This window comes from Lathamus discolor, chromosome 1 (genome assembly GCF_037157495.1).
Source record: "Lathamus discolor isolate bLatDis1 chromosome 1, bLatDis1.hap1, whole genome shotgun sequence".
NCBI classification, from domain to species: domain Eukaryota; kingdom Metazoa; phylum Chordata; class Aves; order Psittaciformes; family Psittacidae; genus Lathamus; species Lathamus discolor.
The window spans coordinates 65371459-65396866 of record NC_088884.1 but is presented as its reverse complement, the minus strand read 5'-3'; the positions used below and the strand labels follow the sequence as shown (position 1 = coordinate 65396866).

General features: G+C 49.0%; 2 protein-coding genes across 6 annotated transcripts in view; one reads left to right on the top strand and one right to left on the bottom strand.

Annotated features, from left to right (window-relative positions):
* LOC136012322 (alpha-2-macroglobulin-like protein 1) overlaps nucleotides 1-992 on the top strand; it is a 27762-nt gene extending 26770 nt beyond the window's left edge. For 2 of the 5 annotated variants that reach the window (XM_065675482.1, XM_065675454.1), the window contains exon 36: nucleotides 818-992. The gene's annotated coding sequence lies outside the window, so the exon portion shown is untranslated. Of the gene's footprint in view, nucleotides 1-564 lie in introns of all 5 variants that reach the window. The other 3 variants (XR_010611675.1, XM_065675472.1, XM_065675463.1) reach the window with 3 other exon arrangements.
* Nucleotides 1-25408, bottom strand: part of LOC136012363 (alpha-2-macroglobulin-like protein 1) — a 27783-nt gene extending 2375 nt beyond the window's left edge. Inside the window, exons 1-35 of the mRNA XM_065675564.1 lie at nucleotides 25350-25408; nucleotides 24318-24501; nucleotides 23468-23630; nucleotides 22891-22943; nucleotides 20880-20900; nucleotides 20267-20426; nucleotides 19730-19814; nucleotides 18326-18437; nucleotides 17221-17335; nucleotides 16709-16818; nucleotides 16043-16210; nucleotides 15600-15830; nucleotides 14896-14959; nucleotides 14388-14533; nucleotides 13949-14098; nucleotides 13557-13709; nucleotides 12684-12768; nucleotides 11773-11887; nucleotides 10924-11149; nucleotides 10685-10811; nucleotides 9974-10095; nucleotides 9433-9487; nucleotides 8742-8825; nucleotides 7522-7698; nucleotides 7299-7380; nucleotides 6385-6541; nucleotides 6095-6169; nucleotides 5559-5721; nucleotides 4939-5153; nucleotides 4585-4800; nucleotides 4348-4472; nucleotides 4052-4142; nucleotides 3283-3351; nucleotides 2868-2970; nucleotides 2692-2733 (exon numbers count right to left, since the gene is read on the bottom strand). Of these exons, the coding sequence (XP_065531636.1) occupies nucleotides 2693-2733; nucleotides 2868-2970; nucleotides 3283-3351; nucleotides 4052-4142; nucleotides 4348-4472; nucleotides 4585-4800; nucleotides 4939-5153; nucleotides 5559-5721; nucleotides 6095-6169; nucleotides 6385-6541; nucleotides 7299-7380; nucleotides 7522-7698; nucleotides 8742-8825; nucleotides 9433-9487; nucleotides 9974-10095; nucleotides 10685-10811; nucleotides 10924-11149; nucleotides 11773-11887; nucleotides 12684-12768; nucleotides 13557-13709; nucleotides 13949-14098; nucleotides 14388-14533; nucleotides 14896-14959; nucleotides 15600-15830; nucleotides 16043-16210; nucleotides 16709-16818; nucleotides 17221-17335; nucleotides 18326-18437; nucleotides 19730-19814; nucleotides 20267-20426; nucleotides 20880-20900; nucleotides 22891-22943; nucleotides 23468-23630; nucleotides 24318-24501; nucleotides 25350-25408 (4302 nt within the window). The 3' untranslated portion in view covers nucleotide 2692. The remainder of the gene's footprint in view (nucleotides 1-2691; nucleotides 2734-2867; nucleotides 2971-3282; nucleotides 3352-4051; nucleotides 4143-4347; nucleotides 4473-4584; nucleotides 4801-4938; nucleotides 5154-5558; nucleotides 5722-6094; nucleotides 6170-6384; nucleotides 6542-7298; nucleotides 7381-7521; nucleotides 7699-8741; nucleotides 8826-9432; nucleotides 9488-9973; nucleotides 10096-10684; nucleotides 10812-10923; nucleotides 11150-11772; nucleotides 11888-12683; nucleotides 12769-13556; nucleotides 13710-13948; nucleotides 14099-14387; nucleotides 14534-14895; nucleotides 14960-15599; nucleotides 15831-16042; nucleotides 16211-16708; nucleotides 16819-17220; nucleotides 17336-18325; nucleotides 18438-19729; nucleotides 19815-20266; nucleotides 20427-20879; nucleotides 20901-22890; nucleotides 22944-23467; nucleotides 23631-24317; nucleotides 24502-25349) is intronic.

Here is a 25408-nt window from a genome sequence, read left to right as displayed (position 1 = left end):
GTGAGGGACCAACACCTCTTTTGTCATCACAGGCATGGCCCTGAAGAGTATGGAGAGGGAGGGAGATGCAGGCAAGGACCCTTGGTCAAGAAACTCACCAGACTGCATGTTCAGGGTAGAAAGTGATTAGCAGTGCTAAGTTAGGGTGAGTTCCTCTATCCCAGTGGTTAAACTGAGGGAAAGGGAGAGCTGAAGTGGAAGGTTTGACGTTGGAGGTGTATTACGGAAAACAAGGGCTGCCTGTCCTGAGTCCTACACCAGTCCTGGCCTTTTGCATCAAATATACATTCCTCAAGTCAACAGAGTTCCTTTTCCTGGCACTTTCCCTGCAGCTCCAGAGCTCTCCAGCCCTATCCATGCACACACCATGTTCACCTTTACTGCAGGAACTGAGTCCTTTTCAGTGTCAAGCCCTTCACACCCTCAGCCTGGCCTATGATCCATGCTAGGGAATGGGTACCTCTCCCTCCTCTTTCCAGGCTGGGCAAAGGCAAAGCTTGAACTTGACCAGTGCCTGCTCCTGTTCTAAACTTTACTTACATCTACGTGCTTCTTTGCCCACAGCCCATGAGATGGAGAAATACACCTACTTCACAAATCACCTATGGAGGTACACAGCCCTGCCCTGGGATGCCTGCCACAAGCCCCTCACTCTTAGTGGAGATTCTGACATAGGCTTTGTGTGGGTAGAGTCAGAGCGAGCCCTGTCCTCAACAGCCTGGCAGTTCCATTTGGTCAGGAAATGCAAAAGCCCCCATGAGTTCCAGCGGTTAATACTTCAGGAACACACTTTTTTTGTCCTTTGTCGTCTTCACAGGAACAGGAACCCACCCATCCTCTTGCAGTCACCGTTCATCAGTCATTTATCAGCCCTGGCAACAGCCACTACATAGAGATGAGAAGCAAAGAAAATGCTTGCAATTTCCTGCTTAACACTTAGTTTCTGAAAGGCTAAGACTGTACCTGGCATATTATTAAAAGCCAGGAGACTAGAGCTGCCTGATTGAGTGATTATTCAGGTTTACGGGTTTTCTCCCAAAGCAGTAAAATTGCATTTAAAAGCATCCGGGAAAAAAGACTTCTTCACCTCTGCTCCGTGTGTGCACGTACACCTGCAAAACTCTGCCCCTCCATTAGTGGGCTTGCGCAGGGGGAGATAGAGCATGCACCAAAGCAGAGTTAGCACCTGGGGAAGGAGGTGACCATCACACAAGTTGGAGCTGAAGGCAAGGGAGGGCTGGCTCCCATGTTCAACAGTTCCTTTGGCCAGAAGTTGCATTAGAGGCCTTTATCAAGAGCAATTGGCAAGGCTGTACTGTTGAAGAGAGGTGAAGGGCTAGATTCTCAGTGTACTGCATTACTATCTGGAGACTGCTTCAAAGAGCTGATAGCACAGGAGCTTGCAGGAAGGGCACAGGAGATACAGCTGTCACAGCATGTTCACGTGCATCTTGTACTCCAAAGGTGCCTGAGTCCTACTGCAGGAAGTATTAGGAGAAACCATACAAAGCATGAGGAGAGAGCAATAGAGGAGGTAGGTAGATAGGCAGCAGGTTCGTACATTGGCAACGGCAGGGGACATGCTTTAATTCTTCCTCCCAGCTGCGTACCAGGTAAGCGACACACACAAACCCTCACCCCAGCCCAGGTCCTCACAGTGCAGGCACAACTGCTGGACTGTTGTGATCCCTCAGTTCATCCACTAGGGAGCAGGACCCACGTAGGCTCAACCTTAATAAAGGCTGTGTCCCAGCTGGGACACTTCCTCCCATTCAGTGCCCAACCTGGAATATTGGGCAAGGGCACTAGTCATGGCATGGCAGTTCCAATCCTTTCCTTTATCATAAGTATGGGAGCTTCTCCATCCTTTTCTGAGGCACCATGCGCGATTGTGGGGACAGAAATTAAGACAAATAAGGAAGTCATAATCCAGCCCTTCCATGACTATCACCAGGCTGTGGAAGGTGCCTTGTCTCAGCTAGTAGTGGGGGTGGCTCTTTAGGCAGGTCCCTAGGCAGCACTCTCTGTGGGATGGTGTCAGGATGCAGCATTATACTTTATCAAGATTCTGTCTTATCCTTACCGAAGGGACTTCTCCAGACCTGTACTGGCTTCAGGCTACTACTAGCAAGCCATCCCCCTTCTAGCAGCTGGGTGTGTCACCCCACAAGTCACATCTTCCCAGTTTCAGCTTGCTCCTTGGCCAATGAATATAGTGGGAGGTGGAGGGAATGGACCCATGCTTGGGTCTGAGGGCCTTCGTTAGCACAGGTTGCTATGGCTTTGCATTCTCACTGCATGTGATGCTTCCTTCCTCAGTCTCATCTTCATAGAATTATAGAATGGTTTGGGTTGGAAAGGACCATAAAATCATCTAGTTCGAAACCCCCTGGCATGGGCAGGGGCACCTCACCCTAGACCATGTTGCCCAGGGCTCTGTCCAATCTGGCCTTGAAAAGAGATGATGTCCCTCTCTCCGCATTCCACCAGAGCCTTCTGGCTGCCTCTGGCTGCGAAACAGCCCCAGTACTAGCTCCACACACCTAGCCACAGGCATCTGCCAGCTTTTCTTTCTAGATGGATGCATGCTCCCCAATGATTACCATCCCCCTTCCCTTCTTCGATTGGCTACATTCCCAATGTTCCACCCTTCTGATGGCCTGTCCTGTCACACAGGGACTTGCTGCCTACCTCAGCTACAGACAGCACCGTAGTCAGCCAAGGCTTGCTCCTCTGCAAAAGGAAATAACGAAGTTGATTACACACACATGCATGCACACAGAAGAGAGTGCACAACATCTTTTCCCAGGCAGAAAACTAAGAACCCAGCTCCCAAACCCCAAAGTAGGAGGGAATCTGCAACCCACCTGGCTGGTAGTAATCGTAGACTTTGATGATGGCTGGTTTCAGGTTCTTCATCTGAATTACTTGTTCCAGTTGCAGAATGAAAGTCTGAGATTCATCGTTGAGCTTGTGGAGGTGGAAAGATATTAGCAAGGAAGGGGAGAAAGAAGTCATTGCATGTTCATCTTCTCTAGCTTGAATGCTTTCCTGCACTAAACATTTCTAATCCATTACAGATTCTGAATTTCAGAAATGAGTGTGCATAAGGAATAGCAAATGCTTACCCAATGACAATGAAATTGGGCAAGCTTCCTCCATCCACAGTTCTACCAGTGCTCTTTTTCATGCCTAGCCCAGCCTCGGGCTTCTCACACAGCTCTTTGTCCTCTGGCCTCTTGCACTTGCTCTGCCAAACCAAATGATTTTGTTCCCACTTACCTTGTCCAGATAAATGTAGACCACATCAGCTTTCACTTCTATTTTCTTAACAATGGTTCTGCGCTCCAGCTGGGATGGGAAACAATAACACAAGGAAATTTGTGAGCACTTTCCTTATGGCTTCCTGACCTGGGGGACCTGCTGCTTTATTGAATGTATGGTGTGGAGTCTGTGTGGAACTGTGTCTTTCTCACAGGTTGACCTCTGCTGTCACAGCTCAGTCAGAGGAACCTCCCACTCTGGGGACGAAAGGCTGTGTGGATAGTACGTAGGACTGATGTGTTGGTCAGCAAAGACATGCAGATCCCAGGAAAGATTCTTGTTAGCTCATCTCACTGACGCTAGACTGCTCTGAAAGACCTGCCTGGGGACTGTGCACTTTATTCATCTTTCAATTTTATGGCTTAATTAGGGGGGCATGGAAATCTTTTGGACTATAATTAAAAATATTTTGGGCTATAATTAGAAATCTTTTGGGCTATAATTAGGGTCTCTGTAAGAAATCTTGTCTTAGAATTTCTGGCAAAAACATCCCAGTGTTTAGCACACCCAGCAGTACATTGTTCCTGGCTGAAGTCAAAATAATGGCAGTGAGAGAAGCTGAACCACCTCTGATCTCCTGTAGCAAACATTTGTGAGGCCTGTACAGAAACCAGAAGTTTTGGTTCAGTTACAACAACAAAGGGTCTCTGCTAATTTAGTTACTTTATGGCCTGAAATGAATAGTTCCCAACAGAAGCAAGCACATGGGACCCTCCAAAGTCCTTACCAGCATTCTGGATCTGGGAGCCAGGATGAATCCAGACAGCAGGGAGACCTCCAGGATCACCATGTTGGATGTGACCCTGCTCCCAATGTAGCTGTAGAAGAAGAAACAGAGGGTCTGCTCTGTGAGAATAGTGCCCTCCGAGTCCCCCTTCCAGGAGGTAGCCAGCACCTTCCTTCCCCACCCCTTCCACCTACAAAATTCACACCCTGCCCCGACTGCCAGGTCCCTCCATTGCAGCCCTGAGGCTTTCCCCAAGCACAGGGGGTTTTGCTGGAGGAGGAAACCCTCGGGGTCACCTGGTAAGGATGCGGATGGTGAGGACACGCGCGTTGGCCTGGCTGCAGTTGGTCAGCTCCGTGTTGACACGCAGAGTGAAGGTCACAGCAGCCCGTGGGGGAGGCTCGTGGTACCTCAGCACTGTCTGTAGGGTGGGGATCAGGATGGGAGAAGACAGGCCAGGCATGATCTCTTGCAGGGAGAGAAGGCAGAGTCCTCCACCTCTCCTCTTTCCCACACTCATCCCAGCTCCTCACCTGAGCAAAGACACAGCTACTGCCATGGACCTGCACCAAGAACTGCCCCGGGACCTCTGCCAGTGCTGCCTGCTGCACCAGCAGCCTCTTCTGGCGGTTGACTTGGAAAGTCTTCCCAAAGCCCCTCTGAGACTTCACCCTCACAAGTGCCTGTCCTGACGTGCTGAACGTTCTTGCTGCGTATTTTGCTAAGGCTTGCAAGGCAACGACTGTGTCCTAGAAAGGGAGAGACAGCCAACCCCCTGGAAGCATCAGCTCTAGTGAAGCTGACTTGGGAGCAGGAAGGCTCAAGAAGATTCTCCCTGACAACCTCAGGTGCAAAAGTATATCAACCCACAGGGAGCTGCTTGTTACCTGGGTGGAGGCAAAGCCCCCGTAGGCATTCTGCTGACTGGTCAGCCATGCCACAATGCCAGCTGCAATTGTCATGTCCCCTCCATGCACCCTTGGCTTAGAGAGGTATGCCAGGAGCACGTAGGCTGTCAACTCTATGTCCACTGACTGAGTACCAGGCCAGAATTCTGTGGAAGCCGGAGAGCTTGGCTTGGGACTCCAGTGGATTTGTCCTCCTGTAGAATGAAGAGAAGCATGCAGGCTATCTGGAGAGGAATATAATTGGTTGGATTCACAGGAAACAAAACCCAGGGTGCTTTCAGGGCTCCTCCAGCTCATTCCCTGCACTGAGCCCTGCAACATTTTCTTCAGTTTATTCTCCTGGGCTTCATCTGGTCTTAGCTCACAGATCCTCACCTCCTTCCTCAAGAGGGCCTTGGAATCTTCCCACTGAGGAAACTCTTCCTGATAAATCACCCTCTCAGCTTGTGAAAACACCCACTGTATTCTCAGTCACAGTGCAGTTACTACTCAAATATGTACAAATACATACGTAGTTTTTAACCACTCTGGCTTAACCGCACGTTACTCCAGATCCCAGCAGGTGAACAAGAAGCATTACCGCAAACAGCAGTCAGCACCTGATTTGATGGCCTGCTCCTCCAGTTTGTACAGCAGCTCCTGGGTTGTCTCATAGTCCCCAGCCAGGGCAAAGGCATAGGCCAGCAGGGCTTCTGTGTAGATGTTGGTGATGTTATGAACTGCCTGCTGCAGGCAGCGGAGGGTAGCCTGCATCAGCTTGCCCTGCAGTGGGACAAGAGACACATGCCAGACTCTGACAGGGGCAAAAAAGGGGCAGGGGTGCTCATTCCAGGGAGCCAGGTTATGTCTTCCTGATGTAGTTCCAGAGAAACACATTCGATTGCACAGTCACTTGAGGAAAAAATCAGTGCAGGCCCAATGTGTGCTGGGAGCCCTAGCCACCAAACACTATTGCACCATACCAGTTTTACAGTGCTGTCTCTTTTGAGGAAGGACTTGACAGTTTGGCCAAATATTGGCTCCCTCACAGCACTTCCCTACCTGTTCCTGGCCTGGAGATTGACAGCATTATGGGCTGAGCAGTGCCTAGGCATGGGAGTGTACAGGAGAGCAGGAGCAGCGGGAGCATGCTCACCTTCAGTGGCTGACCCAGCTCCAGCAGTGCTGCAGCGACATATGCCCCAAGGGAAATCTCATCATCCACGCTGCCCTGTGAAGGGAATGCACCTTTCACCCTAAGTACTGTTTGGCAGTGACTCCACAGGAGGGTATCACATTCCCAGCCCCATAATCTGCTTTCTTTAAGGCTGGTTGCACAGGTTGCAGGAGCGACTTCAGGATCCTTTGGGATCACACTATCTTTTGCAGTCACAACATCCATCCAGCTATTTCCCAGCTGTGCTGCCTGGCTTGGCCCTCATTTACCTTTAGGGAGGAGTGAAAGAGGCTCCCTTTGGTGGCAAAGCAGCCACTGGGAAGCTGGTTTTTCTCTAGCCAACGTATGGCATCCTGGACGTTCCTGTCATCTACATAGATGTATTTTCTGGCTTGGCTGAAACTCTTGACTACAAAAGCTGTCAGCCTAGAAAGAGGACGAGTTGCAAGAGAAAGACAAACACAAAAAGGACAAAGATAAAGTCAACGGCCTCCTGGTGCATGTCCCTGAAGTTAACACTGACATAGTGGTGTGCAAAATCAGTCATTTTTGTACAGAAAGGCAAGTTTAAAGTGAAAATGGTCCACAGGACCTGCAGTCTGGCTCCACAAATGTACTATGCATGTACTTTACCCCGTCATTTGACAGCTGAAAAACCTCTTGCCCCTTCTACTTTTATCTGTTGCTCTTTGTCTCCCTCAAATACTTTGAGACAATATTGAATTTCCCATTTTCTTCCTCTATTTCTCCTGGCCCAGACACCACAGGGTCGAGCTGGGCCAATGCAGATATTTCAGACTCTCCCAAGCAATTCCATCCCTGGGGAGATAGTTTCTTATCGCTCTTCCCTGATCTACTGCTGGTCGGGATGTACCTTGGCTGCCAGAACACCACCAGCAGTAGGTGGTGTTGTCTGTGGGGCAATAGCATGGCCATAGAGATGAAAAGGGACCTCCTACTCCCTGGGACCACATCTTTGCTGTTCCATTTTCCCAGAAACGCCGCAGGCCTGCTTGGCTGCTTTTTCAAGTGGCTCAAGTCCCCCAGTCTGTCTCCCTGCCAGAGAGTTCCTGGGGTCTCCATCCAAAAGACGAAGCACACATCCTAACAGCATTCCCAGGCACATCAGCTGCTCTGGCCCACACAGCTAAAATCGGGAGTGAGGGATATTTGCAATGCTTACCAGGTGTTCCCCTCCCCATCCTGCTGTCCAAAGACACTGTAGGACCCGTCTCTGTGCCTATAAAGAAGCTGCATCTGGTACCCTAGGGGGACAGGAACAGTGATCAGTACAACACAGCAACACAGTAACACAGAGGGGCCAGCACTGACAAAGTGAGTGCAAGGGTAGGAGCTATGGGTACACTGGGGAAGGCAGAGGAGCAAGGTGGGTCTGTTGTACTTGCCATTGCGCAGGAATCCTGTTGCCCTCTCCTTGATCTCAAGGGTCAGCTGCCTCGTCTTCTCCAGGTACTGCAGCACATAGACAATGGGGGCAAACAGCACCATGTTCTGCTCCCCACAGCCATGGGGCAACTGCACCAGGTGGTCCATGTTCTGCAGTGCCATCCCCATGAGGTCACCTATGCAAGGGTATGAGAAACAGAGCAAGCGTAAGTATGATTTGAGGTGTTTCTCAGCCAGGTAGTAGATAATTATCTCAGCACATGAGGAAAACACTGGAAAAAAGGAGGAAAGAAGAGTGAACAAGAGAGTGTAGGATGGAGAGTGGTGACTGTTTTGCATTTCCCAGTCTTGCATCACGGTGCAGGATGACCACACTGTGGAATTCCTGAGGAACTTTCCGTTTGCAGTCTGAAGGGCTCCAACCATAACAAGTACTATTTGTAAAAGGCTATGAGCAGACCTGCAGTTGCTCGGTGTGTGTCACACAGACAAATATTAAAACACTTAGGGAAAGGTTGGCATGTTTCTGGTCCTTAGCCAGCCCTGTTCTGCTTGGCCAGATGTCAAGAGTCAAAATGGCAGTAACTTAGCAGGGGTACTAGTCAGATGGTGTGAAGGTGTCTGTATGTCCTCCAGCCAGCCAGAAAATGTTAGTATTCAGTTTATCCCTTTGGGGTTCTATTGCATAATATCCATGGCTACTTATGCCAGGCCTAGCTTCATACCGATTCTGGTATGGGGGCAAATGAGCCCAGAGCAATAAGTGTTTCGAACGGTAGGTATGTCTGGTCCCATAGACTCTCCAAAGTGTTATTTTCAACTTAGTAATGCTGAAAATGATTTCTTCTCTCCAGAAGCTTTTGTTGTAGCAGCAAAACTTAGCAGGGAGAAAAGATGGTTACGAGCTTTGCTGATTATATTTACAGAGTATTAGGCAAGTTCCCAAAGTCCCATCAAAAATAAAGACCTAGGATCTCTGGTCCAAAGTTCTAGCTAGACAAATAAGGATTATTCTCTTTTGCAGTTTACTTGTGTCGTGAAATCCTAAGTGCTAATCCAAAAATCTGAAAGCCTGGTGTTGGCAAACCTTGCAGAGAATAAACAGAGCATCCTGTCTTTGGAGCAGTTTCATGTCAGATGGATCCCTTGACACCACCACCAAGCTAAGCCTTGCTCATCTGTAACAGCAGCCAGTGAGCCCACAGCAGGAATCACTTACCTGAGATGGAAATCAAAGCCCTGGTAGATCCCTTTACTATGTTTTCAGGGAGGTGAAGGGACACAGGTACTTCAGCCATGTTTCCTGAAAAAAACGAGTGTAGCACAAAAAAATCAAGCCGGATCTAACTAAAGGACAATACTGGCATAGATAAATGGGACACTGCCTACATCCTGCTCACACCGACTGCTCCCTACAGTCTGTCCCAGTCATCACAAAAATCTCTACCGCCTGGAAACTTCTCAGATTAGAAGAGCTGTGAGAGCTGCTGGGCGGCCTGAGGGCTCGTTGAGCTTCACAACTCAATTCACTGCGCTCCACAAGAATCACAACTGGTCATCACTCTGCAGCTAAGCTGAGTCTCATCCTGGGGAGACCTTCAGTGCTGCAGGGACAGGGTAGGAGGGTTGGAGCAGCTCTCAGTGGTGACTATCAAGCCCCAGGAATGCCCAGGGGCTGCAGTGTGGGAAGGAGATGACAGAGCAGGATTTTGGCACCTATACTCAGTGGCAAATTCAGTAGGACAGCACATGTAAAAGTAATATTTCTTGCTCTTTCTTGTCTAAAAGGAAGCAAAATTTGCTATGTGGAAAACCATTTGAGAATTCTTCCATCAGACCTCCCACAGTTTAGTTCTATTCTCAGTTCTGGCTATTTCAGGCTGCAGAACCCCTTCAGGCTGTCCACATACCTCCTTTTGGGCACAGAATAGAGCTGAAAGACTTCTCCACTAACACACCTTCTGGCTGCCAGGGCAGGAGCATGAACACCAGACAGGAGAAACAAGAATACACATGAGATTCCCAAAATTTCAGAGCAATTTCAAGTCTCAGTTCAGTGGTTAGTCCCCAGGCTGTCAGGGACTCCATCCTCCTCACCTTTGGCAGGCCTGCACTGCCAAAGCCTCACTGCTCAAGAGAGCAAGAGCAAGCCTGAAGGATGGGGCTCTCTGGCCAGTGAGCATATATAAAAGCTCATGTTCAATGGTTGGTTGAGCAGTGAAACACACAGAGAAACACAGACATGATGTATGACTGTGGCTCAAGGAGGACTACCACAAGAAGGGAACAGGCTTGGCTAGTCCAGGGGGAGTAGGGCAAACTGAGCCCCATCCTTGGTATGCTAATGCTGACCAAAAAATGAGGAGCGAAAACCATTTAGGTGAGTTCAGTCTCCCTTCCCCCAGGGGCAGAGCTACCCAGACAGAGAAGCAAGCCCGCTCTCATACTGACCCGGACCAGCAAGTGTTTGACCAGCGTATGCCTCCGCTTCAGGGTAGATGGCAAGGGCTTCTTGCCCCCGCAGCGTGGGGTGGTGTCCAGTACCTCTGTCCTCACTGTGATATTCAAAGTCCCTAGCAAATAAATTGAACAGAGCCTGTTTCTTATGCCTGTGGCCAATTAGAGTCAACTTGAGTTAACTGAAGAGTGGTCTGAGATGCTTGGGGTAGCTGGTCTTCATAGCCTCAGCGGTTTGGCCAGTAAAGGTGAGCCAGCCAGTACCAATGGCTTTTTCAGACACCACAAGCATGAGGGAACTAGGTCACCTAACTAACAGGTGACTTCATTACACTACAATATGACTGTAACAACAAAAGGCCCAAAAGACCACTGGATCCCATTGTACCCTTCTTATTGCATCTGAAGCACAGCGCAGGCAATACAATGTTCCCATACACACATTCATGCAGTCCCTTCCTCCCCAGCTGGTCCTACAGCCCTCTCCTTGAGAGTTTTCCATGCCACCTATTTAGTTCCTGCCCTCTCTGGTGAACCTGTCTAAGGAGATAGAAAGAAAGCAGACCTAATGGATCACATGCTTGAGCCACTAAGAACAAGCTTTGGGATCCAAGGGATGCAAGGCTCTGTCAGTTTCTCTGCACCTCCCACTCCTCACTTCAGTTTTAGGGTTCTCCACCACCAGCCCCATTTTCATGGCCATACCCAGCTGCACTGCTGTCACATTCCACAAGAAGGTCTTGGACTCCTCTGCGCACAGACACTCCTTATCCCTGCAGGTCCGACATGGCTCTACCTGGAAGTCTGAGGATTTAGCCAGGGCCACGCTGATCTAAGGGAATGACAGATGCAAGTGAGTAACTGGGCAACTCAGGAGAGACAGCTTGGTACAATGCACTCCACAACTGGATGGCATGGGAGATCTGCCCCACATGGGCACACACCTGCACACACTGCTGTAGGTAGTTGAAGACGGTAGCTTTCAGCACAAAGGTCTCTCCTCGGATGACGGAATATGGCAGTGGCACATCCACAAAGAAGGGCTGGACTGTTCTGAGGCTCGTGGTCGGGGCAAGGCCAAATCCCCTCCCAGCCAAGCAGAATGTTTTGACTTTCCATGCTGCAGAAGCAGCAGGTGCTGTGACCAGGACACTCCTGCTGCCATTGGAGCTGAGAGGGAAAGAGCACTTGCATGAAGAAATTCATCCCATTCCACTGGAATGAGGAGGGCCTATGGCCCTGGGTGAGGAGGGTTATGCTAATCCTCATGCTTGGATCAACCTCTGCTAAATCACCAATGACTCATGTTCCAGTGGCTCACAGCAAGGCAGCTCTGAGCAGTTTGTTCACTAGAGTCATTTAAACCCTGCCTAAATGACATCAGCAATGCCTTCATACTCCTGAGCAAGACACTATCCAAGCATTCCAGTTGCATGCACTCACTCAGCAGCATGGTGTCAGTCAACAGTGTGACATCTGGGAAGCAGCAGCACCATGTTCTCCTGAGTGCTGATTCATCAGTCTTAGTCTAAGTACTGTGAATAAGGGCTACAAATTTAGCTGGTGCACCCACCAAATAGAGAGGTTAGTAGAGTGCACCCAGCGGCACTTGGTGGTTTGGTCTGAAAGAGTATTGCTCTTCCCTAAACTTGTGTAGGCTTCAGTGCTGCACCTCAGAGTCTACTAGTCCTTCAGTCTGATGCACTACAAATGCAGGAAAGAGCCACGAAACTCACATGCAGACCTCTCTTTACACCTATGGCTGACCATTTGTAAAGCCATACATCACTTACCCAACAGAGAACAGATTCCAGATCCAAGTTTCAGGGAAATAGTGGTGAAGTTTTCCATGGGCTGTAAACTGGGGTTGTTCCTTAGTGATTCTTTGGTCTTCTGTAGGAAGTCCCCCTGAAAGAAAGAACAAGGAGTCCCACCAAAGTGGGAGAAGTGAACCCTGCCAAAGGCAGACAGCCTAGCACAATGGCAGGAGGCACAGCAAGCAGTAAAAGAGACATGGGAAGAGTCTGGCAGAGGAAAACACAAGGGAGTGGGATTACGTGGTAAAAGAGGGAAAATAGGAAGGGAAAAGAGAGTGAAAACAGGAGAACCATCTTGCAGTGAGCTGGTTGCAAGTTTTCCAAGACTTGGTTAGACAAAGCCCCTTGCTGACCTGACCCAGAATTGGTGCTAAAGAGACAAGGGACCATCAGAGAGCCATTTTAACCAACACTTCTGTAATTCTGTGAATAACAATACTGTTTGCTGGTCTGCAGAATACTCACAATCCTCTGCAGGCAATGATTTCAATATCAGCAGGTGTGTAAGCCATCTTAGTATGATTACCTAGTGCAAACTCAGACACAGAGGAAGGAAGTGACTGTCCCTGCGGATGCAGCTGGGGAAGGACACACAGCCTTTGGGGTAGTCACTTGGAAATAGATACTGGCCCATATTTGGGTTTGTCTTTGCCAGGAAAGGAATGCCATCTTTCAGTGTCAGGTATTGATGCTCTCCAGAACCCTTTTTGTAGGTACTGGGTCATTCCTGCTGAGGCTGGTGGACTGGGCAGCAGGAATGCCACTCCAGCAGGAGCTGTGGTATCACTCCTGCTACTCTCCAGAGAGCCAAACTTCACCAGCAAACCCCAGAGTGCTCTTCCATCTGGGTGATCACATGTCCCAGGTAGGCTGAAAGTACAGCTCACCCATGGCTGGCTTCCTATCCGCCCGGTGAAAGCACTGAGACGGCTTCTTGACTACAAGGTTTGAAAAGATCTTCAGCCCCATGTTCTGTTAGGAAAAGAAGGAGGACAAGGGAGGCATTGATGCATCTGTGAGGAGGAGGTCACTAAACCAGCAGCTCTCTTCTGGGGAACACTCAGATGGCTTGTTCATCTCAGCTCATTTCCAGTGGCAACGGCATAGAAAAGAGGTGCCAATGTCCTGACCCACCCTTTAATGCATGCTGGAGGGAATAGCTGGATGAAATCCCCATTCAACTCCCAAGGCTGTGACATGGGCCTGTCCACAAACACAAGAGATGTCTCTATGATGTGCAAGAGCCTCCTAGGGTGTATCTCTATCACTAAATAAAAGAAGACAGGGTCTGATCCCCAGGTCCAAGGCCAAATGGCACTGCCTGTGTTTCGTCCATGCTGCTTAAGGCTAGTCCCTTCTAGAGGAGATAATATGCCTTAAAGACACCAAGAGATCTGCTGAGAACATCCCAAACAAATAGTGCCAGAGAGCAGGCTAACAACTAAGCCATGTCAGCTGTCTGTGATCTAATGCTTGGGTCACTCCCTGTCTCTCTTTTCTCTAACACTTTAAACAAACAGTACACAGCCCAGGACCTCACTCCCAAGCCAGAAAGCTGGGGTTTACTGGTCCAGGATCTTGCTTTCTGCATCTGTGGAGATAAATACTCGTAATGGGATTGTACATCTCTTGAGACAGCATAGCCATCAGTACAGACAGCAGGGGCTGTCTGAAGAAGTCAAGGCCTACTCAGACTGATGGGGGAGAAAGATAAATGCCCATAATTTCAACAGCTCTGGGAATAATCACAAGACGATTACCCGGAAGAGGTTAAAGATGTCAGGCTGAAAGGAATGCTGTGTCTTCCCCCCTAGCTGAGATGATGCTGACTGGGGCTGAACACAGCGATTTGAATGCTCTTCTACTTGGGCAGGGTATCCATGTCGGTAGGCAGTAGGGAACAAACCATAGACCTAGGGAAAATCACAGTCAGGCAGGAATTAGGCAAGGAGCAGATACCTCCAGATGCTACACTATACCTTCCTGTAGAATACGTATCTATTCCTGGCCATTACCCAGGCAAACCCCACTTTCTCCTCCATACCAAGTCCTCTTCATCCATTAGCCTCTGGCTCCCCCTGCCACAGCCCCTGCCCTCCTCCTGCAGCTTGTCCGTCACTCCTGGTTTTTGTCTGGTTGCACAGACACTCACCATTTGGCTTGTCAGCTCGCTCTCTGGTCTCACAAGGAACATGTTTTCATCCACGGCCTGTACTGCACACAGGGAGCCAGGGGCTGCCTGCAGCCGGAGCTGCACTGTTGACCCTGGGTGGGCTTCTTTAGCTGTGAAACCCACCTGGACCTTGAGCAACATACCAAGAAAAGAAATGTGAACAAGAGAGAAAGGGGAGTGAGGAGACTGACAGAGAGGTGGTACAGACAGAAAAAGGGAGTCTGGCTGGAGTCTGCCCTGCTCAGCCACTGCTAGGAACAGAAGCCACTGCTGAACCTTTCCTGGTCCCTGGTCACTGTGCTGCCTTTCTCTCTTCTCCCCAGTTCTCTCTTTGAAGGATCTGAGGGTCTTGTTCCCTCAGGCCTGCCGATTCCTGCTTGTCAGCTTTCCCCCAGCAGCAGGAGTGAGTCTTTCTTACCTTGTTTTCAAAGCACAAGGCAACATCAAAACGGATGCTGTCAGCTGTTACCCCTCCACTGGAGAAAATAGCATACACCACTAAGGAAGGTGATGGGGTCAAGTCTTCAGTGAAGGTCAAAGGGATGGAGAAGGAGCCCTTCAACACTAAGGAAGGAAAAGCGAAGTGCTTTCATCACAGCCCCACCAAGATCTCCTGCCCTCCTCCTTTTTCCTGCTTCATAATCCCACAGTGTCAAACAAATTCCTCCTGCTGCTCTGTCTGCCCTCTCCATTTCTGATCCCATGTGCCCCATCTTCCCACAGTTCCTCCCAGTCCCTCTTCCCATCATTTGTCCCCTCATTCTGCCTTTTCAGCCTCTTCCAGCTGACACAATTGCTTCCAGAGCACACACACACCACACCCCCCACCACCACCCTGTTCATGACCTACAGATTCAGGAAATTTGGGAGACACCCTGGCAACTCTCACTGTACAGCCTAGAATTGTCCAGCTGCCGCAGACTTACTGTTCAGCTTCCCAACCTGGACAGTCCTCTGGCCCCTGACAACAATTCCAGCCTTCCCAGTGACCTGCGGGAGGAGAGACTTGCCATGAGCCCATTGCTGTTTGCTGCTGGAGCATAGTCACACTCACCATGTGCATTTTGCTCTCCTAAGCAACCTCAGAAATAAACCGGGGATCCAATTCAACCCCCACCTCAGGACCAGCAGATTTACAGATATCACAGTGTGGGAGGAAAAGCTTTAACATGTGATATTCTGGCCTGGTCTGTCCAGTTAGGACAATGGATGGGTAGTGGGTTCACTGGAGATAAGTGAGAGATAGTTAAGGTGTTACTCTTCTAGTAGGCAGGTCTCCAGACTGGACCAAAAGCCATTTCCACTGAACATCTCTTTGATACCCTGAGTGAAAAAGTGATGCCCCATCCAGTTTTAAAAGGAGAAGAGTTTGACAGCAGAATCTGCAGCCTTGGTGGAGGCTAAGTGTGTGATGGGCTGCAAAAGCAGAAGCCTCCTCCCACCCATGGAAGTGACTGGGGCGCTGATACCAGGACCTCCACGCTGAGCTATAAGGGGTGTAATGCTCACCCAGTTCTCCAAGAGCAAGTTTTTCCTGTCATTCCTCCAGTGATGACCTAAGTTACACCCTCATTTCATTGGGGTCTGGTTGCATTGTGCAGCCTTTCCCCCCACGTTCTCTGTTACTCACATAGTACACAAAACCTATGCGGCTGGTGTTTTCTCCCAGGTCATCCCGGCTAAGTGTGAAGGTCACCTGGACATTCTGCTTCAGCCCACAGGGCAGTGTTTCTGTGAGTGGGTGTATGTCCAGGAAGCTCTTGGTTGTGACATGGAAGGGCTGCAGGTGATGGAAAGCATTTGTGTAACTGACGTCTGTTTTTCGAGGCGAGTATGAGAGATCCTCTAGTGTGAACCTTCCCTGAAGGGGGACCAGAGACACACAGAAACCAAGAGCTTAATGACAGCTTCAGTGCTTTGATGTCATCAGCTTGGTTTGGGAAGGGCTGTTGCTTGGTTCCTTCCTGCTGGCTGTGCCCAGGCCCGAGCTGGCTGGGGGCTGCAGGGCAGGAGTGGGGAGCACCAGCAGAGCTCAAGAATTCTCACTTTCCCATACGCAGAGGTGGGATTTACCTCCAAAGAGACTGACGAGCTGTTCCAAGCAGCTGTGTCTAGGTTGAACGATGCTGTTCCACTTCCATCTGTGATGTACGTTTTGATAAACCGACGCCTCATGAGCTTTATCACAAGATAAACTTTTCTGTTCTTCATGCTATTTCCATAGTGATCCTGAAGCTTTATCTGGTGACAACACAGGGAGGCAGAGAACCCAAAGTCAGATATTTCTTCCAGTGTCATACCCAAAACCTTCTTCCCTCTGGCAAACATAGAGCCTCCTGAGTAGGTGGCCTTAACTTCAGTCTGGCCCCAAGAAGACTACAGAGAACACAGGAGACCTATAAAACTCCCTCGTTTCTAAAGTTAAGGTGAGAGCGATTAAAAGCTGTCCACTCCAAAAGGTGTCTGTGGCTAGAGCATGAGCAGCTCATGCTGAGGCATCCTTGTATCCCAGCATCCCTGTTGAGACATAACTTATTCCTCTCAGCAGAAGCTGGAGAGGTAAACACATCAGGGAATCTGAAATGCAGAAACCGAAGCTGCACCGTCAAGTAATGTGACACGCTGCAAGGTAAAACACTGTCTGAGGAATAGGAAATGTTTTGGGTCACCAAAATTTCCTAGACACTAAATTCCTTGGCAAATGATGGTAGGGAAGAAGATTGGGAAAAAAAAAATCACCTTCCCTTTATAGGGTACTCCAGGGATGTAATATGCATTTGGTGTCTCAAACACTGCCCTTGCAGCTGTCCTGGAGATGAGGATTTGGCTGGAGGTGTTGATCTGCACCCCTGTTGGAACGCAGAGTGCAACAGAAGCAGGATCAGTACTGGAGATGACTACTGCACCCTAGCTTAATCTCACTTTGTTATTCCCAGCCCCTCTAAGCAGAGTGTCTCAAACTTCCTTCCCCAACAGCATCACCCTTCCAGGTTTGAGGGCTGCTCCTGTGGCAGCTCCTTTAGTGGTCCCCAAGCCCCTTTCTGGCCTCACACTCCCAACCGCACCTCACCCGCCTGCTGCTGACAGAGCAGCTCTGTAGGCACAACAAGTTCCTCGGGCAGGACTGCTCTCGTGTCCTGCGGTGGTCCCAGCATGGGTGGAGGAGAGGCAGAGGTCAGCCCACCCTGACCATCACACCCCTAGAATGGTCCCTCACACCCCTGCGCCTCCTCTGCTGAGCTCATGGGTACCTGTGCCTGTCTCCATGAGAGAGGCTTCTGCATAGAGCTTGCCGTCTTCCTCACCGGCAGCCAGGTTGAAGACTGACGTGCTTACAGAAGGCGTGAAGCACCCCTTGCTCGCAGTCTGCAGTAGGAAGTGGTAGATATTATTTGGGACTAGGGAGAAGGGAAAGAGTCATAGGTACAAGGTACTTCCATCATAACTGTGGACTGCAATAATGCAGACGCATGTATAGATAGATACGGTTCACATTTTAAATTCTATATTTTCTATTTTAGATGCATGGATATGTGCAATTCATATTGGAGTAATATAAAACAAAACACACATCACAGTTTTATCACAGCTACAATGCTGGCAGCCTTCCAGCTTTAGTAGAAAACTGAAGACTGGACTAACTTGCTCACAGAGCAAAGTTATGAGAATTTTAATAAATATAGCTAGAAGAACTGCAGAATCAAATGAAAACTCAAGGTCACGAATCATTTCCAAAGCTGTGAGATTACAACTACAGTAATGAGTCATAATGACAAAGCACGAAAAAATGACAAAGCATGAAAAGTTTTCAACTATATATGTACAAGGGATAAGCCCAGCTATGAACTGCTTTGTTAGGAATGGAAAGACGTAATAGGACAAGTATAAAAATACAAAATGTGTAAATATATAAAAAGAGAAACAAAGTATAAAAGCTCCTGTGTGATTTGGCTATGGAGTTAACCATGTCTCCACCATACATTAGTGTCCTTGTGCAGCTCCAGGATAGCTTCCCCTTGATGCAGTGATTTTGCAACTAGAAAAGCTCTATCTATTTCTGGTAAGTTACGCTTCTTTCCAGAAAAGAAAGCTGTATCTCTCTGTGAGATTCCTCTTTTCCAAGCCTTATCATTAACGAAGTTACAGAGAAGAATTTCTGGCGAGTAAAGGCTTCTCTGTTGGTCTGGGCAGCAACAATTGCACTCATTGAGTGAAAACATTTACTTACTAGTGTACCTATACATTACAGAGGTTGGCAAATGTTCCCTGCATTGCAGTTCATTCTGTTTACCCATTGACACTTAGTCCTGTGTGGAGCTCCTTCACTACCCATGTATCTTCCTGGATTTTACTCACTGGACCGCTGTATTCCCTACAGATGTCCTTGCTGGAATTTTGAAGACGCCTCCTTGCCTTCTGGCACAAACTGACCCTCATGGTCCCTTGCACTGCTTTCCCATAGCTGTACCTGCAAGGAGAACACCAGAGGAGCTGCTGAGCAGATGAGCTGTGTGTTTTGCTCCACATAGGTGGCCTTCCTGATGAAGGTCTTAATGCAGGTGGCATGCAGGCAGGCATAAATGAAAATAAAGTACACTGTCTGGTCAGGGAGTGCAATAGCAGAACGCTGTGTCCAACAGAGGCAGAAAAAAAGCACAGACAGGAAAGGACCCATCCTCTCCAAAGGTCTCCCACTTCTGGTTGCTTGCTTCCTGGAGCTGCAGGTGCAGACAGAGAGCTGAGCTGAGCTGATGTGCCCACACAGTGCAGAGCACAGTGAAGATGCTAGCTCAGGTGTGAAAGCAGCAGAAACCCATGTACCTGCAGACAGCAACAGCAAATGCATGGTATGGCAGTAACGGACCCCAGAGTGACCTCAGACTTGCCTTATCATGGGCTTATCTCATGATCTGGACTCTTGTTTCCACCATCAGACCTGCTCTACTGTTGTTTGCAAGGTACAGCAGAAGTGTGTCCTTGCCAGTGCACACATCTCCCCTTCCTGCCTTGCTGCTTTTCCTTGCTTTGACTCCTCTCTGGCTTTCCCTTTGGAGCAATGCTCCTGACAGTATCAGTAACAGGAAAGCATCTATGACCCATCATGGGAATGTAGAGTGCTGTACTGTTTCCCACTAGAGTTTCATATGGTCTGATTTTAAATGTCCCCATTAATGAGAAATTATGTCACATCAGCAGCTAAGGGATACCAAAAGTCTCTGGACTGCCACCAGCCCCAGTTGAGCTCACCTCCTTTATCTGTCTCCAAAGTGCTTTCCAGATCATTCTCCTTACTCCATCATGCTTATGCCTTCCTTCACACCCTCATCTGCTCACATTTTGCTAATGCCTATATAACTAGAGAAACCCACCTGCTGCTTGTAAGGGGGTGGTTCAGCAGTGTCTAAGTGAGAGGGAACAGCATAACCTTCTAAAGAAACACCAGTTCATGCTCCTTTACCTCAGCAGATCAGTCCCATATCAGATACATATTTTTCACCACATAAGGTCTCTTGAGGCTGGAAAGACAGCTTCCAGAGCTTGCCTAGGACAAGTCTCCCTATAGCTGGATGGTCTTTCCCAAGTGTAGCTCATGTACCACTTCCCTAAGGAAGAATCCATCAGTTTGATGCTTACAGTACTTGGTATTCCTCAAAAGGAATGACTCTGGCCCTTCTTGATGGATTTAAGAGAAAGGAGACACACAGAAAGAGAGACACAGTTTTGCTGAGCTCTTTCTTTTCCCCTGAACATCCTCCTTACCTGCCACACACACGCAGTGGGAAAGTTCTATCTGTAGCATAAATCTGAGCTGGTCCCTCGAAGAAAACATCAAACTTTTGCAACACTGGAACAAAAACCACAGAGTTACTCCATCAAAGGCTACAGGCTACATAGATATGGGATGACAAAAGGGAAGACCGTGTTTCTGTAAGGCTGGGTTCCCATGAAAGAACGTGTTCATGAGGTAAAAGAAGGACTAACAAACAACAGGGAAACCAAAGAAAGAATCCCCTTCCCCCCCCCCCCCCCCCCCCCCCCAACATGTGAACAGTCTGGCAGAGGTCTTTAGTGTATTCTCACTTTGTGCCAGCCTAGTTGCTACCAGATAGCTTCTCCAGGAACTTCCAGCACAATCTCCCCTGTGTACATTTCTGGGGGTGCCCACTCTATAGATTGTGTGTAATCCTAGCTTTCAGGCAGTAAATAACAGTTTACGATGTTTGGCTATATACTGGTATGCAGACAGAAACATGAGAATTTTCCCACCCTATTTTTGTTCTCCACACTCCATCTTACCACGTTGCTCCACCTTAAAGGTACTGGACACTTTTGAGTTCACCACACTGATGGTGTAGGTCCCCAGAGAGAGTTCATCAGCTAACTGGAAAGAGAGATCTGCAATGCCCTGTTTTGGTCTCACATCCAGCCACTGGCCAATCCGATTGTGGTTTGGGTCCTGCAGTTCCAGGGAAGGAAAGAAGAGGCAGTCATCAGGGTTCAGAGGCTTTCACTGATTCCTGCTGTTTTTTTCCCAGATGGTGCTGAAGTGACCCAAGTGATGAAGCACAAACAGAAGAGGTGAACCCAGCCCACCCAGGATTACTCTACGCTGTACTGCCATTGATAAAGAAATTATGAAAGATCCAGATATTTAGGCTCTCTAGTCTTACATAAAGACAAAGTGTAAGAGTTAGCTGAAGCCTGGGCATTCCTGAATGTGGAAATGGATGGAAGTTGATCCATTTGGATTGTCAATGCTTGTTAACAAGAAGAATGCGGCAGAGCATGCATGTGCATGTGTATACACAGACCCTAAGAAAAGGAAGTTGACGCAATAAGACTGCGGCCGGGGTATTATCCATACTGAAGTACCTCTCCTCATAATACCTGAGGCATCTGAAGCACCCACCTGGACTTCCACCACAGAGTACTGCAAAGCAAACAGACAGCCATGTCAGACGCTGGTATGACAAATCAACCTTCATATCAACTTACCTTACCCACCCAGCCCATATGCTACGACAACACCAGCAGTCCCAAACATTACAATAGAAAGAGCTCGATCCTACCGAACCCAGGAGAATGACTTTGAAGCAGTAAGGAAAATATGCAACATTTATGCTGCTATTCTTTGGATTTGCTTTTTGATCCCTAAATATTTAAGATGCACTTTGATAGGAACTCTACAGCTGTGAAAGCTAGAATTTGTTATTTAAAAAAGAAGACAAATAGAGAGACTCACAAATACTATCATTCCAAGTTCATAAATATTAAAATGCACCCTTTTTGTAACATTAATCATAAAAATTAGCAAAACCTGCATCACCTATAGGAAGAATACACCCCACATTTTCCTGTAAAATCCCTGGCCTAGGAGGTAAGACTTGGAGATACGAATTACTGATAACTGCAGCTGACAGTAACAGGGACAAAGAAGGCCCCTTGAGGCCTATTAATTCTCTGATTTTTCTTATATCACTGCAGCTATCAGGAAGCAGCAGTGGTGAAGGACATGATTTCAGAGCACATGGCATAAGGAGGCAGGAGCAGGGGACTGGGAGAGTAATATGTCTGTAAACAGAAGGCCACATGTTATTCACAACATTCATCATCCTAAGCTTCCATGCAAGTTATCACAGACAGCTCTTTTTTCATTGAAACAAAACAAAAGAGCAGGTTAACTATTTTTATAACAAGAATCTAATGCTGATGCTGGAAGAAACCCCAGCACCCATGTTCTTTTCGACCCATCTAATTTACAATGTATTATAGCTTTAATGCTGCAGTGCACATAAGCCTCATAATAGCTTCAGTTAAACATGAACTCTTTCGAATTTTCATCACAGCATTTTTCTAATGTTAATTTACTTATACATAGACATCGAACATTTATGGTCAAATGTCATCATGAACCAATTTTGGGCATGGAAACAAATGCATTGCTTGCTCTGTTTTCTAACTAATATAAGAGATAAGCCTTATATCTTATCTCTTACATTAGAAAGGAGAATGTGACCCTAGGCCCTCATCGATAGCCCGAAAAAGATGAAATGAAGTCAGCAATAAAGAAGCTGGGAGGACCTCTCCCTTTACTTCAGCTGTAAGGGATCTGATCCAACTTTCTGCTCACGTGTACTCTTCAGTATTTATTTGTCATGGCATGTATTCCTAGAACTGCTTGAGGACAGAGGAGTGTGAAATAGCCACAGCTTCTGGCTGCGGGTATAATTGCTTCCTGTAGGAAGATGCTAGTCTTGTGGTTTCCTGGCTAACACATATGCAAGCCCCTGGCAACTTCTCACTCCCTTGACACAGGGAACATGAGCTGCTGACAGCAGCAAGCCAATATGATTTGGTCATACCGCTTTCTCTCTTTTCTTTTTTTATGATCACTTTGTCTATATCCTTCCCTGTACCCATTTTCTTCAGATTGTGCAGATGCATCACAGCTTGCTTCTGACCCTCCTGCCACCCTTGGGTGCGACACACTCCACACAGCGCTGAGCTTCCCAGTGCTGCGGGAGGGGAGCTTTATGTCTGGCCAAGTCTGTGCGCAGCCTGTCTGGTAACTGCGCCCATGGCCAGCAGCCCACAGACGTCCGCAGGAGCCCTGGAGGGAGGAAGGCAGGTCAGGTTCATGCAGCTCCAGGGCTGCCCTGTACTAACTCAGCGGGTGCTGGCACACTCCCCACCAGCAGCACCACCCCTCCCACCAGCCAGCAGCTGTCCCACGAGAGCGGCAGCAGAGCCGATGGCAAACTGGTGCTGCTGTCCCCACTTTAGTAGAGGTTTGGTGTTGGCTGCCCTGACTGCTGCCGGGATTGGGGTTGTCTCAGTCTCCATGGTGTGGGGCTGGCAGAGGAGCCAGAACTGGCATAGGGAGCCCAGAGACTTCTCACCTCCACTTAGACAGGCTTTACCTTCTTGTTAACAGGAGAAAAGTCTTGGGTCAGTGTCACGATCCGGAATTTCACTGAAGGGAGAAAATGGAGCACCTTACAGAGACTGAGTGCGTCCAGGAAAGGACTTGCCCTGCAATTGCCTTTCCCCAGAATCACATCTCCTCACACAGCTCTACCAGCAGCCCCACGCCTGCCCTGCAGCCCCCCTTACTCCTTTCTCAGCCCTGCGCACCACCTCTTCCCCAAGATGTGTAGCAGCCGCTCAGCAGCCAGCCTCGCGTCTTTCCCACAGGCTGCATCTGGGCTCCCTTCATCTGCAGCGTGAGCACACCAGTCCTGGTGAGAAGATCTCGTTCAGATTTGCTCCCTCTTAAGTCAGCTCTGCTCCTAGCGCATCTGAAACCAACCTTTCCAGTGCCCTCCCACCCCTAAATCACGGTGCACAGGTACATCTCTCCACATGGCAGTAGATGCCTTCCCCCTCTGTACCCATGGAGGCCACACGACACAATGCACTCTGCTCATGGGAAACTGGGGACAAAGTCCAGGCAGGCCAAGGCAGGGAAACTGTCAGGGTGCTCCATGCAGTGCTCACCTGTCTGTCCTGGGTTATAGACAGCTTTATCCATCTGGATGAAGGTGCCTGTGCCAACCCTATGGATCAGGACTTGCTTCTCTTCATTTACACTGAAGTAGTGGCCATTGGAGACGCGCAGATGGACAGTGCCCACCTCCTGGGTGCCTGCAGGCTGTGGGACCTAAGGACACAAAGGAGGAGCCACTAGGTTAGCAGGCAGTAGGAGAGGACAAGATGGCATCAGAGCAGTGCTCTTCTCCTTGCTCCTGATGCACAGTGAGGCCAGCCTCTTCTCAATCTTGCTCTAAAGGCCAGCACAGGATGTCCCCTCAATGGCTGAGGGCTGTGCCTATGGAAGCATATGGGACAGACCTTGGAAATGAGGGAAAGAGAACCAGTTCTGGCACAGAAATTGTGTCTGCTCCTTCACAGGGCTGCTACTAGAACCTGCATGGGGTGAGATGGAGAAGACTCAACCCCCTGGAAGAGAAGGTCTGTGTTGATAAGAAAGCCATTTCCTAGAATGTGCGAGTCACAGAGACTGAAATTCACTCTTATTCATTAAGAAAAATGAAGAAGAAATAATAGAAAATAAGGTTTATGAGTCTGATAGATCAGAAAGGCTGGTACTGAGCTTGTGTGTGCACCCTCCCATGTATTTCCCAGTCTCAGAGCACATTTCCCAGCCCTAAAGAGAAGCTTGGAGCGAAGTAGACATGCTGGGAGGCTGTCTGAGATGAAAGCTCTGGCTTTGCCTGCATCCCAACTCACAAACGACACCCTGTGACAGTACATCCTTCTCAGAGGAGAGCCAAAAGAGCACACTGGAAGCTGCCAGGTAGAGGTCACTGCCAAGAACGATTCTGACCTGAAATCTGGAGCACTCAAAGATCCAGTTGTTCCGGACAACCTTGCGGTAGAGGCTGAGGTTGCCAGATGGGTGCACAAGAGTTAAGGCCACACGAACAGGCTTCTCCACTCCACGGAGGTCCAAGCACACCCTCTGGGAAGAGGGGTAGGGCAGTGCAGCTGGAACAATGATCAGGTACCGCCTGCAGTGAGGAAATAAAGCATCACATCTTGGGAGTAATCTCACCCACTCTTGGCACTAATACTCTATGGTCTGAGGAAGCAGGAGGGCTTACCAGCTCCCTGGGGAAGTGGTGCTGCTCTGCTGGAGTGAGAGGGACAGGTTAACAATGAGAGTGTGAACCTCTCACAGTTAGTTTCAGGTGACCTGAAAACCCAAAATGGGGTGCAGCTCCATCAGTGTCACCTCTAGCACCGTGAAACAGGACATGGGGTGTCCCCCTGCACTCCTGTGGAAACCTCAGTGTCTGGGGGGTACCCCTCGAGGACCTTGGAGTGTCACCTCTGTGATGTCCGCCATGGCAGGTGATCCCCCTGTGTTTTGGGATGCCCCTCCACCACCATCACCCCAGGGCAGGCAGCAGCTACTGCCCCAATTGTGCAGCCAAGTCATATTTAGGTGCTCCCAGTACACATGGAAAACAGAAAAGGATTTGCCCTTCTTGCTTTGAGATGGCTCCTCAACTACGTTGGCAGCAGACTGCTGCCTGCTTGGTCATCCCCAGCCCTGCAGCTCTTTCCCTTTGCCCTTCACCTTATCCTACACCTTTCCCTTTAGCCTGCCTCAGACCGCAGTCCCTCACTCTTCTTGCTCCCATCACCAGTCTTCACCTAGTTCTTGTACATGGTGATATCCATGAGAGGTTCTCACTTTCAGGAGGATCCTGAAAGGCTTGTGGCATGCCGCATACAACCCCATGCCTATCCCCTCCAGGAGATGACTCGCAGGGTCCCACACTCTCCCCCTGCTACCCTGGCCCCCTCCTCAGCATCACAGCTACCAGTGACCAGGTTTTTACATGGCACTTACGGTTGTGCTGCTATCCCCAGCGTGTAGAGCAGGCAGCTCAGGAGGAAGGGAGTCCACAT